This window comes from Vicugna pacos, chromosome 24, assembly GCF_048564905.1.
Source record: "Vicugna pacos chromosome 24, VicPac4, whole genome shotgun sequence".
NCBI classification, from domain to species: Eukaryota; Metazoa; Chordata; class Mammalia; order Artiodactyla; family Camelidae; genus Vicugna; species Vicugna pacos.
This window is the reverse complement of record NC_133010.1, coordinates 22228737-22245664: the sequence shown is the minus strand read 5'-3', so window position 1 is coordinate 22245664 and position 16928 is coordinate 22228737. Positions and strand designations below refer to the sequence as shown.

Sequence of the window (16928 nt, the reverse complement as noted above, 5' to 3'; positions counted from 1 at the left end):
ATGGCACCAAGATGGGACTTAATACCTAACTTAATTGCAGTTTCAATCTTTCCCAGGAATGTAATCTCACCTGGTCTGTCTGGAATTTCCTGGTCAGCACCAGAGAGGTAATCTGCCTAATAAAACCTTCTGTCCCACAAAGGGAGGTGACCTTGCCACCTTGCCTGAACTAATCCTTTTCTTCTGTTTAAGACTTATCCCACTCCCTCTGTGCCTCTTTCTTTTCTGTAGCTCCTTGGAAATTCTTTCTGTTTGCTTGACGGGATGCTGCCCAATTCATGTATCACTGAATAAGGCCTCAGATTTACTCAGTTGAATTTTTCTGACAGTTTCAGTAGCAGCAATGGGATCTGAGATGAACTTCTGATGGGGTTTTGGGGACAACGAGAAATGTAGGTGTGGTGCCCGCACACCCTGAGTCCATGGTCTTCCGTGCTGTTTCTGAGGGTTGTGGGGAAGCTCTTCTCTGTTCTCTTTGTGTCAAGCCCTCAATATAACTGACTTTCCATACTTTCCTATCTGACTGGAAACCCCAGCCATTGATTCTGTCCACATGGGAGCTGTTAGTAACAGTTCTCAGTTCCCCATTGATGTGGAGCCCCTGGTCTGCAATCCCCATTTGTTGAGGTCTGCTGGTTCAATCCTTTTCCCAATCCCCAGATGCCAGATTGGAAACTGTTGGTGTTACTAGCTGGAGTAGGACAGGGTCCACTTTAGGTTGGACTGGGTCCAGTGTGAAGCTTCAGGCAATTAAAATTTTGACTAAAGGCTTTTATATATAATGGCAATCTTGGAAAAAACAACAACAATAACAACAAAACAAACACCCCAAACTCATCTGGACCTCTGTCTATAGTACCCAGTAGAGAGAGGAATAGAAAATATTTTTTACACCACTTTTGGGGATGCTTCTTAATTACAAAATTAATATACAGAAATCTGTTGCATTTCTACACACTAACAATGAACTATTAGAAAGCAAAATTAAGGAAACAATTCCATTTACCATTGCATGAAAAGAAATAAAATACCTAGGAATAAATTTACCTGAAGAGGTAACAGACCTGTACTCAGAAAACTATTAGACCCTGATAAAAACAAAACAAACAAACAAAAAACCCCAAAAAACCCTGAAGATAACACAAACAGATGGAAAGACACACCGTGTTCTTAGATTAGAAGAATACTGTTAGACTGCCTATACTGAGAATGCCAGACTAAGATTTCAGGCTTTAACTAAACATTAAACTCTTCTTCTCTTTCTTTCCTTTACTCTGCTGTTGTTCTGAAAAGGTAATGTCATTATCTGTATCTCCCAGATCATTGCTAAGGAGGGTAATCTTTTTTTTTTTGCCCCCACTTTTCAGTTTTATTAGGTAGAATTGTTACAATTTGACTGCACATATACAATATACTGCATGTAAATACACACACATAGACTGCACATATTTTTATAATTTACATATATGTACTGTTCATTGTTTCTAAGAATGTTTAGAGTTTTAGCTTTTTAAACTTACATAGTTATCAAAGGAATAAAGCCAACCACAAAACAATAATTAATTCAAAAAGATACATACACCCTATTATCAACAGCAATATTATTTATAATTGCCAAGATATGGAAATATCCTAAGTGCACATCAATAGATGAATGGATAAAGAAGATGCAGCATATATGTGTAATGGAATACAACTCACCCATGAGAAAGGATATTTTCCCATTTATGGTCCTTCATTCACTTTTTTTTTTCACTTCTAAAACCAGAATTTTATAACTGGCATAAACATTTCCATTGCATTAATAACAACAAAATACTTAGAAATAAACTTAACTAAGGAGGGTGCCTATGCTCTGAAAACTGTAAAACATTGATGAAGGAAATTGAAATGATACAAAGAAATGAAAAGATATCTTGTGCTCCTGGATTGGAAGAATCAAGATTATTAAAATGGCCACATTACCCAAAGCAATCTACAGATCCAATGCAACCCCTGTCAAAATATGACATTTTTCACAGAACTAGAATAAACAATCCCAAAATTTCTATGGAACCATAAAAGACCTTGAAATGCCAAAGCAAACTTTTCCAGGTCTCTCTTTTTTTTTCTTTCTTCTTGTTGTTCTCTTTTCTTACAGTTTGATGACTAGAGAAGGTCCTTTAACATTTGTTGTAAAGCTGGTTTGGTGGTGCTGAAATCTTTTAGCTTTTGTTTATCTGTGAAACTTTTGATTTCTCCATCAAGTCTGAATGAGAGCTTTGCTGGATAGAGTATTCTTGGTTGTAAGCTTCCCCCTTTCATCACTTTAAATGTATTGTGCCACTCCCTTCTGGCCTGCTGAGTTTCCGCTGAAAAATCAGCTGATAACCTTATGGGAGTTCTCTTGTATGTTATTTGTTGCTTTTCTGTGGCTAATGTTAATATTTTCTCCTTATCCTTAATTTTTGTCAATTTGATTACCATGTGCCTTGTGTGTTTCTCTTTGGGTTCATTCTGTGTGGAACTCTCTGCACTTCCTAGACTTGTGTGATTGTTTCCTTTCCCAAGTTGGGGGAGTTTTTGGTTATTATCTCTTCAAAAATTTTCTCAGGTCCTTTCTCTCTCTTCTCTTTCTGGGATCCCTATAATGTGAATATTAGTGCACTTCATGTTGTCTCAGAGTTCTCTTAAACTATCCTCACTTCTTTACATTCTTTTTTGTGTTCTGTGGTAGTGATTTCCACTAATCTGTTTTCTAGCTCATTGATCCGTTTGTCTGCCTTATTTATTCTATTCTGGGTTCCTTCTAGTGTGTTACTCACTTCAGTGATTTTATTCTTCAACTCTGGGTATTCTTTATAGTTTACAACTCTTCAGGAGGATAATCTTTCAAACTGCTGGATTTGTCATTTAAAAAAACACTCTGATCTGTTCATGATGCAAGAAAATCCTGGTCCATTTCCCCATTTCTGGTTAACAAACCTAAACTTGGGGAATTTTGTGTCCAGGCTCAATACAAAGAAAGTGACACAAGGCAAGGGTAACCAGAATAAAACGGCTTGTGTGTTCCACAGATGATTAATATTTCACTGGTCTTGCGGGGTGGATATAGCTCAGTGGTAGAGAACATGCTTAGCATACACGAGGTCCTGGGTTCATTCCCCAGTATCTCCATAAAAAAATTTAAAAAATAAAAAAAAATTTTACTGGTCTCAATGGTTGACACCTTTCCAGTCCTAAGCCACAGATTCAAATGGGAATTACCAGGAAGCATTCATGACTCTGGATCTGATTCCTTTAACAAGACCCTACTTTCCTGGTAAATGAGTAACTGCAATTGAGGCTATGATCAGCTACCTCTCGTTAACTCTTGAAAGTATTATGGAATTTGCTGCTAAAGCAATAGGTACCCAACAAAATTCCTTAGACTCTTTGGCTAAAGTTGTTCCTGATAATAGGAAAGCCTTTGATTATCTTTTAGCTGAGCCAGGAAGTGTCTGTATTATGGCCAACATCACCTGCTATATCTGTATTACCACTTCAAGGGAAGTTGAAACTCGGTTATATGAGATCACTGAGCAAGCCACTTGGCTTAAAAACGTCCTTCAGTGACATCTTTCTTTGACATATGGTTTTGATTGGTTTGGGTTTTGGGGAACATGTCTCCAAAGTGCACTCCAACTACTTGTGGATTATCTTGCTTATTCTAATCATAATGGTCTCCCTAGTGCGTTACGTTTTTCTCAAAAGCTTTAAATGCATGTTTGCAGCTGCTAACCACCAAGCAAATGACCTCTCTAAGACTAGAACATCAATAAAGAAGTGAAGAGAATGGCCGATTTAAGGATTGTGAACCTCGATCCGAGTCTTCAGAATGTCACAGGCATTAAGCAAAAATAGCGTGACCTATGAATAACACAAAGGATCAACAAAAGCTGCAAGCAATAGCTGAGAGTGGTGCTAATGCCATAAAATTTGATCAAGTCTCTCTGACAAGCTGAGAGTCTGATAAAAAGAGGGGAATCGTTAAAAAGAAACAACAGGCCCAAAATGGAGTCACTTGTGCTAAGTCCATGTCATCAAACTGGGACTTAATACCTAACTTAATTGTAGTTTCAACCTTCCCCGGGAATATAATCTTAACTGGTCTGTCTAGAATTTCCTGGTCAGCACCAGTGAGGCCATCTGCCTAATAAAACCTTTTGTCCCACAAAGGAGGTAACTTTGTCTGAACTAATCCTTTTTTTCATTTAAGACTTCCTTACCCAAATCCCTCTGTGCCTTTAAAAGCTTTTCCTTTTCTATAGCTCCTTGGAGCTTCTTTCTATTTGCTAGATGGGGTACAGCCCAACTGATGAATCACTGAATAAGGCCAATTTGATCTTCAAATTTACTCAGTTGAATTTTGCTTTTTAACAGGAAAAAATTTGTCACTATCATATGGTCTTTCAGCTTAATCTTAATTAAATCCTAAATGTACTAATGTTTTCAGTATGTAGAATATGGCCTGGCACAACATCATTCTATACTGTTGATGTAATAAATATCACTGTATGTTGTTCATGTGAATGAAACAAATTATTTTTTATTAAGGTTTGTGCACCTTTTTTGGTATGTTATACCTCAATAAAAACAAACAAATGTTAAGGAACAACAGGAGTAACTTAGTAAAGTTATAGAGTTGTGCCATCTTAACTGCAATCTTTGTGTCCATCTGCCCTGATTTCTACCCAGCCCCTGGCAACCACAAATCTACTTTCTGCCTCTGTGGATTTGCCTTTTCTAGACATTTCATATGAGTCATAAATATGTGGACTTTTGCATCTCTCCCTGAGCATGTTTTTGATGTTCATTCACATTATAGCATGTATCACTGCTTCTTTCCTTTTATTGCTGAATCATATCCCAGTGGATGGGTACATCATTCACCAGTTAATGAATATTTGGGTTGTTTCTACTTTTTAGCAATTATTGAATAATGTTGCTATGAACATTTGTCTATAAGCCTTTGTGCAGACGTGTTTTCATTTCTTTTGGTGGGTTGATATCTAGGAGTAGAATTGCTGGGTTGTACAGTAAACCTATGTAAAAAAAATTACTTTACAAAATGCATACTGCTATACAAAATTCTGCTATATTGTTACTAGATCATATTTTCCATAGAAATAAAATTTATCATTTAATTTCTGTAGAAACAAAACAGAAATATATCAAAGTTTTAAAAAGCTTTCTTAGAATGTAGGAAAGAACTTCACACACCTACCTCAACAGATCCTACATGTGTAGCAACCATCTCTAAAAGACGCTGCAAATTATTTCCTACTTTTCGTCTTTCTTCAGTTGTGGTCTGCACAACTAGTTGGTATCTGTAGAATAAAATCTCGTTTTAGTTGTCTAGGATAAAACCTAATATGAGTTCTAGTTAGCTTACTTATTTTCATATCCAATAAAACCAGGCTGCGATTGGTATATGTGCTGCTTGCCCTGTGTATAATTCATAGAGGTCCAGTTTGCAATCATTAAAACAGAAATAAAAACATTTTCAAAGATCCCATGCAAGCAACAGCACCAAAGCCTTGTGCTTTTACATACAAAGCTTGGGAACAGAATTATTTTTACCAGAGTCTCCAAAAGGACTGTAAACTTAAATGCTTTCAGGGACAAGACATTAAATACATGTAATTAAGGGAACAGGAGTGTTATCTTTAGGCATTCGAATTCAAATTAAAAACAAAAACTGTAAGCCAAAAACTCCTTCAACTCAGTTTTCTATCCCTAGGCTACAAATAACGGAACGAAGAGGTGTGATTTTCTTAAGGATTGTATTTCCCAATCTCAAAGAAAGATTTTTAAAAAGTTTTTTGAGAGCTTCTTAATGCTTAAAAAAAAGAGTATATTTTAATATAAATTAACATAGAGCCTATGGATTAACTCATCACTTCCTCTCCCCAAAACAGCTCTACAATATACATTAAAGCAAATAAACTTATCTAGTTTTATAAAAATGTTAAATAATTCAACTGAAAATAAACATTATAAATCTTGGCGAGATGAACTTACTCCCGCTGAATGGCATCTAACTCATTCATAGCTTCGCTGAGGCCCTCGTTAACCGCACTCTCCAGCAGGTGCTTGTGTTTCTCCAAGGACTCCAGCTCATTGGCACACTTTCTGTCCTCTTCCTCAGCTTCCTATCAGGATAGTCATGGTCACGGTTTTTTGATATGTACATTCTATGCACTCCAGGTGGATTTTTAACAATTTTTGTAAAGCATCTAAAATTTCAGGTTGCATCATCATTTGTATTCACAGGATGCTTAGTGCTTTACCTGTAGAAGACTTAAATGTTCTTTCTGGAAATTTTATATTACAAACATAAATGTGACACTTTCAAAAAGTATAGAATTCATTTAGCAGTTAACAGTCTGTACTATAGGAAATTTTATAATACTCTGATTTACGTTTTTCCCATGAGCATCAAAGAAGCCCTTTATATAGGTCTAAATGTGGGTAACTTTCACACAACCATCAATTCACATATGTATTAATTATATATAGGCAAAGTAACTCAAATTCATCAATTCCTAGGTTTATCAATATGAAATGTGATAAAGTCATTTAAGTGCTTTAGAGAATAAACTGAAGTATTATCATGGAGAACATATGAAAAAATAAAAATGTATACCAAATGCCTCATATTTCACATGTAAATCATATTATTGTGGCATATTTTCTAAAAATTACACACTGCTTAAAAATGTATAGGCCCTAAATATAATACAGCTCAAGAGAAAAGTTTTCATTTCTTGATAGTTTGTTGGTATAACTAAGTAAAAAGTACTGGTTAAAATTTTCACATAAATTGTGTATGTGGTAATGCACAGTCATACAAGAACTTTCCTAAGTAAAATGCTGGTCAGAAGGTAGCCTAAAGGTGGTGGAGAATGATTATTATTTACCTATATTCCAAATTTCATGTAAATGGTCTTTGGAATTTGGCCAAGATAGTCAGTTTGCAACGACTCTTTATGGGCCATCACTTTTACAAAAGCCTTACTGGGGTTCAAGTTTTAGGAGTACTTAACACTAACTCTCTATAAAAAGGTAGAAGAGATTATGTTTAAAACATGTTTTGGTCTTGCAAAGATACTGAATCACAAACCCAAGTATGGGGGGGGGGAATGGATCAGTGGTAGAGTGTGTCTAGCATGCAAAAGGTCCTAGGTTCAATTCCCCAGTACCTCCATTAAAATAAGTAAATAAATAAACCTCATTTCCCCCTGCCCCAAATATATTAAAAAAAAAAACTCCGCAAGTATAAAATATTAATGGAATAGTAAACATATTCTATGGTGAAACAGCCCAATTCCATAAATAAGTTCTTTAGAAGAACAAAATAATTACTTATAATAAACTCTGGATAAGGAGATTAAACTAAAGTACAAGTTACAGGATGTAGCTTAAAGATTTCAGTTTGATGTCAGAATAGGTGCCTAGTCCATCAATCATGACATGGCTTTGGCTAATCTATACAAACTGTGGCAAAATTCTTACCTTAACTTTTTGTTGATAAAGATCATCCAGCTTTTGAACTTCTTCTTTGAGAGTTCGTACACTTCTCCTGCTTTCTGTTATCATTGTATTTAACTTGGGGAATAAAACTTTGGTTGAGAAATCATAACTATACATCAAACATTTTTTAATAAATGAAAAAATCTGGAATAATTCTCAGCAAAATAAAGATACCAATATCTGTTTTTCTACTGGTAGCAGTGAGAGCGCTTTTTAAGCTCTCATATACATATTATGTAGATAATACATATGCTATCAATATTTTTATATTAATTAATAAATATAAATTGTTTTGCTCTCTTGTTTTGAAGCCTTGCTTTATTTATCTACTTCAGTTAGTGATCTAGCTTCCATTTGTGTGTTTACTTCCTGGGATGTTAAAGAGAACCATTCATATTGATTTTATTTGATGTTTGCTAATTGGTTAAAGTCAATGCATTATTACAAACAGTAATAAGGTAACTGCATTTAATCTTGTTAAAGCTTGAGCCTTAAGGTCTGCTGAAACCAAAACTGAGGGAAAAAAAAAAAAAGAATATGTTCCTTAAGTTCATTTCCTGTTGACAGGTGCTGATACCAGTTAATACCAGTAACTAATACAGAATGTTTTTTACCTGGACCAAGAGGATATTTCCAACAGGAAGTAGAAAATAGTAATAAATAATAAATAGTAAAATATATAAATAAATTTACATCTTTCTGTAAAAGGAAACTTGCATATAGTATTTCTCATTCAATCATCCAAAGTCTCCTGTGAGGGATGTTCCTTTCCTACTCTACAAGTGAGAAGTGAGGCTAGGAAGAATGCTGTTTACTCAGGATCATGCAACTAGCATATGCCCAGAACTCAAAACTAACTCCAAGGAGTTTTTCTATACCACATGCCTTTCGAATTTTAAAGACTAGAGTTACTAAAAGTTTAAACTTGGCTTACAGTCTAAAGATATATTACTTCTGAAGTAGTTACTAAGTTAAACAAATTGTTTCATTAAATTCACCTTCAGTAAGTTCAGGACACTAGGTCCTCATGGTTGATCAAATGTGTTTACTTATATCCGAGCAGCTCTATTTTCTATGTCAGCTTTACTAAAGTTTTATCAGTTAAACACTTTTTTCCCCTGACAACAAAAGTACCTATTTCCATTGTGGTAAACGGGAAGAACTAAAGAAAACAATAATCACCAATAAGTAGTTCTGCAGCCCCAAAGAACTACTATTTGGCATTCTTCCTTCCTTCCTCCTTCCTTCTTTCTTTCCCTCTCTCTTTCTTGTGCTCTTAAGCTGCTTATAAGCAAAAATGATATCATTAGTTACTTTATTTAGGTTATTTTTTCCTTCTATAACTGAGAAGACAGAAGCCACTATTCCATCACTTCTTGCCTTCAACCAACGAATCAACCAGCCAACTAACACAGGACGTTTCCTTCTTCCTTCCAGTGTCAGGATGCAGGGTACACATTTTCTTCATGAAGAAAAGTAACCCCTCCAGCTCTTCTCTGGGTCCCATGCCTTTATATTTCTTCATGGACCACATTCAAATCCATCAGTGCCTTTTGTTCCTAATTTTATTTATTTATTTACCGAACTCTTTCCCTTGAACTCTCTCCCTCATCTTTAAAACCGAACAACACCATCCCACATTAAAAAACAAAACAAAATCACAAAACCCAAAAAATTTTTCATACACCACTTCCTAGCTACTGTTCCATCTCCTTTCCTTAGATTCAAACATTTGTAATGGTCAGATTTGTAGTAGTCCATGAAAAATAGTCTATTTCGATTACAGTATCTTCCTCTCTTACCATTCAAACTTCAATCCACAGTAATATGCTTTCTGGCTCCTCTGGTTCATGAAATTGCTTTTGCAAATGGCACCAGGAACACCTTAATTACGAGAGTTAACCATCACCTTTTAGACTTAATCTGAGTGACATTTGTAGTTACTGATAAGACCATGGAAACTCCTGGTTTCCTCATTAAGTCTTGGGAGGTTCGGTGCTTCTAATTCATATATATTTCTCTTTCTCTGCTTATACTTTGGATGTGGATGTTCTCCCAGGATTTTCATCTAGGCTGTATTCTCATGTGCTCACTTGGGAGAGCGCTCTCTCATTCTCACACCTGGGAAATCTCCTGGATTTAATTATACGTATGCTAAAAATATCTCTATCTATATGTCTCCAAAGTCCAATTGCCCACTGAATATTCTCCACTTTGAGGCCTGAAATTAAGCATATCCCAGTCTGAAATCCTCTGTTCTACACCCTTCTTTGTATTCTATATCAAGGTTTTAGAACCTTACCACTGACAAAGAATATCTCTTTGACCAAACTACTCAGGATGATCTGAACTCTTAATTAGGCTGACTCGTGGGCTTTCACGTTTGTCTCTGTATTATCCAATTTTAAGCAAGAATCCTACTAAGTCAGTTTAACCAGAATCCCCCGATACCGAATATCTGATCAGGTTCTTTATCCTCTACCATGCCCCAGGTGATGTCTGATCACCTTGGCCTGCCTCGAGAAGAAACCGTTAGGTTGGTTTAGCCAGAATCCCCCCTTATCCCTGATATTTCCTCTCAGTAATTTTCCATCCACTGATCCCTACCCTGCTCCTTGGCTATAAATTCCCACTTTTCTTTGCTATATTTGGAATTGAACCCAATCTTTCTTCTCTGCTACAAAATCCCACTGTAATAGAAAACCACCCCCGCCCCCACTGAATAGTCTGCCTTACCATTGCTAACAAGTGTCATAAATAATTTTTATTTAATACCATATACCAAAGCTGGACACCTGGACATTCTTAATTTCTCTCTTCCTTAACCTTCACATCCAAGTGGACCACTAAATTACGTTGTTTCAATCATTAAATCTCTTTTCTCCATCCTCACTGCAGTAGCCTTGGTTTGAGTCCTTGAGCCTATGGCTCGAGATACTGTTAGGTCTCTTAACTGTGTGACTCTAGTCTCATGTATCTCTAAGCTACTCTTCAAAACGTCAACACTGTGAGCTTACTAAAATACATAGTTTTTATTTCCTGAGTTAAAAACCTTCAATGGTCCCCACTGCCTACAGAATAAAAATTCAACCAGTAAGCAAGAACAAATAAGCCTCTTCAGAATCAGGCTCTGGTTTCTCCAGGCTTCTCCCGATCCTACTTATTCTCATGGTGACTCTTTAACATGTCATGCTCTTTGGTCCCTGGGCCTTCAGAGAGGTAGCGGTGTGTGTATGTGTGTCCTTCCATGTATCTAATGGCCAACTCCTACTTGTTACTCACAACTAGGCTCCCACGTCCTTCAGAAGGAAACTTGTGCTTATGTTAGATGTATTATGAGAATTCACAGCACGCTGTATTTGCAGTCCAAAAATGTCATGATGAAAGTAATTGTTTTCATGTCCACCTTCCCACTCAAAATAAGAATTCACAAAGGCAGATACTGTATTACCAACATTAATTATGGCACAGACATGGAGAGCAGACTCTTAAAAAAAATTGCTAAATAAATCTTGGTTGCTAATATTTAATTTAAACTTTACACTTACATTCATAGATGTGATTAACTTAATTTTCTTCTTTTGTGGTATCTTTGTCAGGTTGTGGCATGAGAGTTACATTAGCCTTACAAATAAAATTCTTTAAAGATAGATTTTTGTGTTACTTTGCAATTCAAATAAATTCCTTCTGTGTTTATAGTGTATTCATTTCTCATTTTGTTTTTTCCTGCTCTTTCTTGAATGGTTTTGGTAATTTAAAGTACTTATCAGATTGATTAATTTTATTACTCTGATCTTTAATTTCTGTTTAACCTTTACTATTTCAAATTGCTATTTTACCTTATGCCATCTTAACTTAGTCAAATAAAAAAAATAGTTTTCATTTTTACTCTCTAAAGCATATTACATCATTTATCACCCCGTTTTTTTTTCTAGTTTGAGATATAATTGACATACGCCACTGTTTAGGTTTAAGTTGTACAGGATGATGATTTGATATGTGTAAATACTGTGAAATATTTACCACAATAAGTTTAGTTAGGATTACTCCTTTCTTGAAAAGTCCTCTCTACTTTGGATTTCATAGCATATCGTCTTCTAATTATTCTCTAATTATCTTGTCTACTTCTTCTAAGTGCTTTTCCCACAATTTTCTTTCTTTGCCAATCCTTTGCCATTTTCTTCTACACATCCTCCTTAAGAAATATCAGCCACATCCCTGGCTTCAATGATCATGTATGTATGAAGACCCTAAAATCTATACTTTCAGACACAATCTCTCTCTTATGTTCTGAATCTATCACCTGAACTTTCTTTTGGATGTCTGTGTCCCATAGACGGCAAGCTTGACACCTTCAGCCGTCCCGCCCACTCTCAGCACTCATCTTTCCTCCTCTAGGTTGACCACACCAGAAAAATGGAAGTCACTGTTGATACTTCTTTCTTTCCTACCTTTCACATTCAGCCATGAAATGCATCTCTAACATTTCTTAAACCTGTCCCCTTCCTTCTATTTCTACTCTAATACTTTGGTTTAATTTCTTAACTTCTTAACTAACCCTAACCCCACAAAGTCATTTTTTCCTATGCCCAAAGGGGTTTTTCAAAAATGCAAATCTGATTAGCACAATTGCGTATATCAGTCTTTTTCTCCAAATGGGACTTTCTATTTTATGTAAACTTTAGTTATATTTATCTTTGGAATATTAACATGGGGTCTAGCCTATAGTAGGCATTTTATAATTGCTTCCCCACCCTGCCTAAATTTTCCTGCCTAGAGCCTTTAAAAAGTTTCAAGTCAGTCTGAAATACGCTTCAGTCCGGAGGTTCCTATTGCTTGAAATTCATACCTTTTTGAGAGTCTTCAGGTTTACTGCCCATTCCAATAAAAGAGAGAAACTAAACTGAAGCAGCCTAAAGACTTTACCTCAAATAACTACCACCTCTGTGGAACACCTGTTAAAGCAGTCCTGATTTCTATCTTCCTTCCATACTGTCAGCTACAAACCCCCTAAATTTGTAGAAATCCCAAATTATAATAACAATAGTATCAGGAAACTCTTCACTTATCTAACAAATTTTTCTATTTGTGGGAAGAGTGGAAAAATTCTTTCCAATGCAAAGTAAGTCTTGATAAATTTTTTTAACATTAAAAAAAAATGGGTTACTTTCAGAATTATTTGTGAAATGCACAGATTTTATTTCCAGATAAGAAAAAATGTAAACATGTTTTTGTTCTCAGAAAAGATAGCATTTCTTTTACATCTTGAAATCTGTTTGCCAGAACACAATAGTTTTTGAAGATTTGAATTAGCTAGGGCTTTCCTTTAATTGTTTGGTGTTATATAAACAGCACCTTTTGTTTCCATTGGAGAAGGAGCTTCCTCACTTTTCTTAATCAAGGATAACAATGCTTACTCTAAAGGTTGTTAAATACAATAGCATTCTCTCTCAGGGGTATTTGTGGTATTATGTTTCAAGTATCTCAAAATCAGGAACTTTCTGAAACTACTTTTGGAAATAGACTTTGATAGACATTTAAATTTGAATTCCTCTGAATTCCATGGTCCTAAATGAAAAATTGGGTAAAGGGAAGACCTAATCTGTCATAGCTAGTTAGCTTCTAACCCCAAATGATATGTACTTACTTTTCAGAGTAGCCACCTCAAATCCCTTTTACTATAAAAAGAAATATTACTAAGTTAATATAATTAAATCATATTAGATAAAGGAGGCAATTCTCCATTTGAAAAAGAGAAAAGGGAGTTTTACTCAGTTTTATCACTTCATCAATGACACATGAAGCTTAGAATGATGTTTAAGTTACTTAAAAAATTACTTCAAGTGCTTCTAAGTCAAAGGTATACCCAACTCTTATTTTTCATAATATATTAGAAATTCAGCCCTTAGCAATTAGAAACCACAAAATCTAATGTTTGTTTTTAATGACTCTGTTTCATTACTTACTTGTTCTAAAGTATCCTCCAACCCCATCTTTTTATTTAGAGCTTTATTAATTTCTTCTTCAGTTTGGTTTAAGAGTTCCTTGAGTGGTACCTATAAAATACATGGGAACATGGATTACATATGACATATGTAATTACAGTTCTCTCATGAGGCAACTTTTGGAGAAAAAAAAAAGTACAGCCATGGCATTTTTAATCTAAATTAAATACACCATCGATAAGAAAATAAAACTAATTATAGTGCAACTTCTCTAACTATGGAGTATAACTTGCTTTTGGTTTGAATACTTGCAAAATTTTAGATTTGCTTCTTTTCTGGAAAGTCACTGCTATTATTTAAACATTTTATAAGTACACTTAGTTTAATGCAATAACTTTCTTGAAAACAATTTATATGTGGGTTTTACTTTTATGCTGTGCTCTCTAGATGAATAATTTTTCTCAATACTTTTCTATTGTTTAGTCGTACAATTATCTGCTTATTTTTCTTCTTCATTTTTTGCTCTTCATTGTAACTCTGTTGTGATAGCAGAAGGCTTGAAACATGGCAAATGTTAATCAGCAGGGACTGGTTGAATTAGCCATACAATGTAGGACTGAGGCTGAAAAAGGAAGGAGGAAGATCTCTACATTGTCAGGGAGAGGGAAATTTCCCCCTGTAGTCTGCTTAAGTTCTTGTGGCAGGACTCAGAACAAAACTGAGGCAAAGGGGACTATCATCACTTTCCCTTCTTGCAGTCAGAGATCTGGGAGGCCGAAATGGTAAGAAATCTTACCTTCTGCCTGCTGTTGTCAGATGTCCCGAGATCTCTCAGCTGAAGTACTCTTGGAAAGGGGGAGGAGGAAGCAGTTTTCCAGCCAGTGATTTCTCCAGGCTGGCTTGCCAAAACTGTCTGGGAGAAGGAAAATTTCCCCCTCCCCAACAACATACTACTGCAGAGAGATAGCAGGGGGAGAGGGCTGATCCACGAATAAAGCAAGATGGGTGTTCAAAATAGGCAAATATTTACCAGTTTATTTCAATAAAAATGGAACTCAGGAACAGCCAGATGGAAGAGATGGACAGGGCAAGGTACTTGGGAAGGGGTGTGGAGAGTCCATATTTTCTAGGTGTACCACTCTCCCTGCATCTCCACATGTTCACCAACTGGAAGCTCTTATCTGCTTGCATTTCTCTTATTTATGCTCTTTTCTACTGATTTTTATTTCAAACAGTATTCATTGCTTCCCATTATTATTTTTGTTGTTGTTGAGATGAAACACACTTTAAAATGGTTAAACTGAAATACCTTTTTTTTTGAGTAAAGATAGATTTATTTAGAGAGATACATACTGCAAAGAGTGTAAGCTGTTTCAAAAGGCAAGAGAAAGGCCATGAGGTATAGGGGTTGGGTGCTCAGGTTAAATTAAAAGCAGATACATAGACAGAGTGTGGGCCATCTCCAGAGAGGAGGGAGCAAGAGAGGTGGCCTAAACTGAAATAATTAAAACGAATTTAACATAAAATTTGCTCCTTTAAGGTGTATAACTCAGGGGCATTTAGTACACTCAAAGTGCACTCTCATTCTAGAACAATTTCAACACTCCCAAAGAAAATCCTGTACACTACTATGTTTTCAGTAGCTCTTTTGGAGTTATGGCTGAGGTTTACTTTTGGCTGCTCTTTTCTGAAAGAGGCAATGGCTTCTTTAATCTCTTTAAGAACTTTTCTGCACATACTACTTACAACAGTTGGAGTTGCACTTTCTTGATGTTATTTCTATTTTTATTATTCTATTATTACGTAAGAGAGCAAAGAACATACTTCCTTTCTTTTTCTGAGCATATACATTCTTTTTGCACTGGGTAATCTTTTCTACAGTGATTTGATTCTTGTATTAGCCATGTCAAACTACTAAAAATAGAGGTGAATAAACCCTGTTTGCCTGCCTGCCTGCCTACCTACCTAGCTATTGTTGAGAAACAATACAGAAAAAGATTAAATGTTTATTGGATGCATCTTTTTCTATTAAAAATGAGTTTAGCTTTATTTAATCAAAGTCTGTCCACCAGTAAACTAATCTGTGAAAGTAAGAATTGTATCTTTCCAGGTATTTCATCTCCAGCACTTAGCTGGTAAGGAAAATAGTGTGTATTCAGTAAGTAATTTATGGAATACATGAGTGATTCTCAAGGGAAAAAAATTGCATGGCTTTAGATTTTGACATTTTTTGATGGAGGAGGGTATAGCTCAGTGGACATGCTTAGCATGCTGGAGGTCCTAGGTTCAAACCCTAGTACCTCCATTAAAAAATCTAAAAAATTAAAAATAAATAAATAAATAACAAAATAAATAAATCTAATCCGTCCACCCCCAAAAAAGATAATGTTTAAAAAAAATTTAAAAAAATTTTGAAAATTGACTTTTTTGGGGGAGTCACTAAAATACTAAAATCTGTGAATAATTAAGAAGTTTGAATTAAAAATTTTCTTCCCCAAATTATATTCTTGGCCATATTTGAAAATTTTGTGCAGTTTTCTCATTAGTGACTGCTGGTGTTACATAATGCTCTATTGTATTTCATGCTTTCATGTGTGTCCTTGTGCCTGAAACTCTTTCCCACAGACCAGCCCCATAAGTATCTCATCTTTCAAATTTCACTCCAGCTTTACCATCTTTGCAGAGACTTTTCTTTTCTCCTAATTCTGGGAAGAATTGATCTTGGTACCATACCTTATAAAGACTAATAAAATACATGTATAGCATTTATTTTTATGTCTTTCTCCCCTAGCAGCAACTTGAAAACAAGGGTCAGCTCTTTTTTTATCTTTATAATCTTGGCATCTATTTTATATGTAATCAGATCTTTTATTGGATAGCTGAATAGATAAAGCATGTAGAGAGAAGACAAGGCTTTATAATTTGAAGAGTAAGTACAATAGAGAGATTTCTACTACCAGGAAGAAAGAAGACAAAAAGTTTCAGTGTTGTATTTCTATGTTTAGTCCTGAGTTATGGACATGCTTAAGTTTAAACTCTTGTAAATATATGATCCAGACATTAATCATATCCTTTAAAAACCTCCTGAAGTACTCACGATTACGTACATAAACTTGAGCTCTGTATTTGACAAGGCAGTTGGCACCAGCTTCAGGATTAAACTTAATTTCAAAGTCATAACCTTTGGAATTCTCAGCACCTTTAGGAATAAGTTTTAATTTTCTAGCCAACTTATGATATTCTGCTAATTGTGTTTCAATCTGTAAGAAGAGAACACAAAAAGAAATGTTACAAAAAACCAAAATAGCTCCATTCCACATGGTTTTCAATGGGCAGTTTTTGAAGTTTTACACAAAAATTATGTTTTTTAGTTGATAATTGAGTATTTTTTGGTAGTAAGAATGGCAGTTTTAAAAGATAAAGATTGAA

At 35.2% G+C, this 16928-nt stretch overlaps 1 protein-coding gene across 1 annotated transcript in view; it reads right to left on the bottom strand.

Moving 5' to 3' along the window:
- The window catches only part of NDC80 (NDC80 kinetochore complex component), a 39125-nt gene that overhangs the window by 1274 nt on the left and 20923 nt on the right, over positions 1-16928 (bottom strand). The window contains exons 12-16 of the mRNA XM_006205128.4: positions 16607-16759; positions 13521-13610; positions 7537-7629; positions 6043-6173; positions 5246-5348 (exon numbers count right to left, since the gene is read on the bottom strand). Of these exons, the coding sequence (XP_006205190.1) occupies positions 5246-5348; positions 6043-6173; positions 7537-7629; positions 13521-13610; positions 16607-16759 (570 nt within the window). The remainder of the gene's footprint in view (positions 1-5245; positions 5349-6042; positions 6174-7536; positions 7630-13520; positions 13611-16606; positions 16760-16928) is intronic.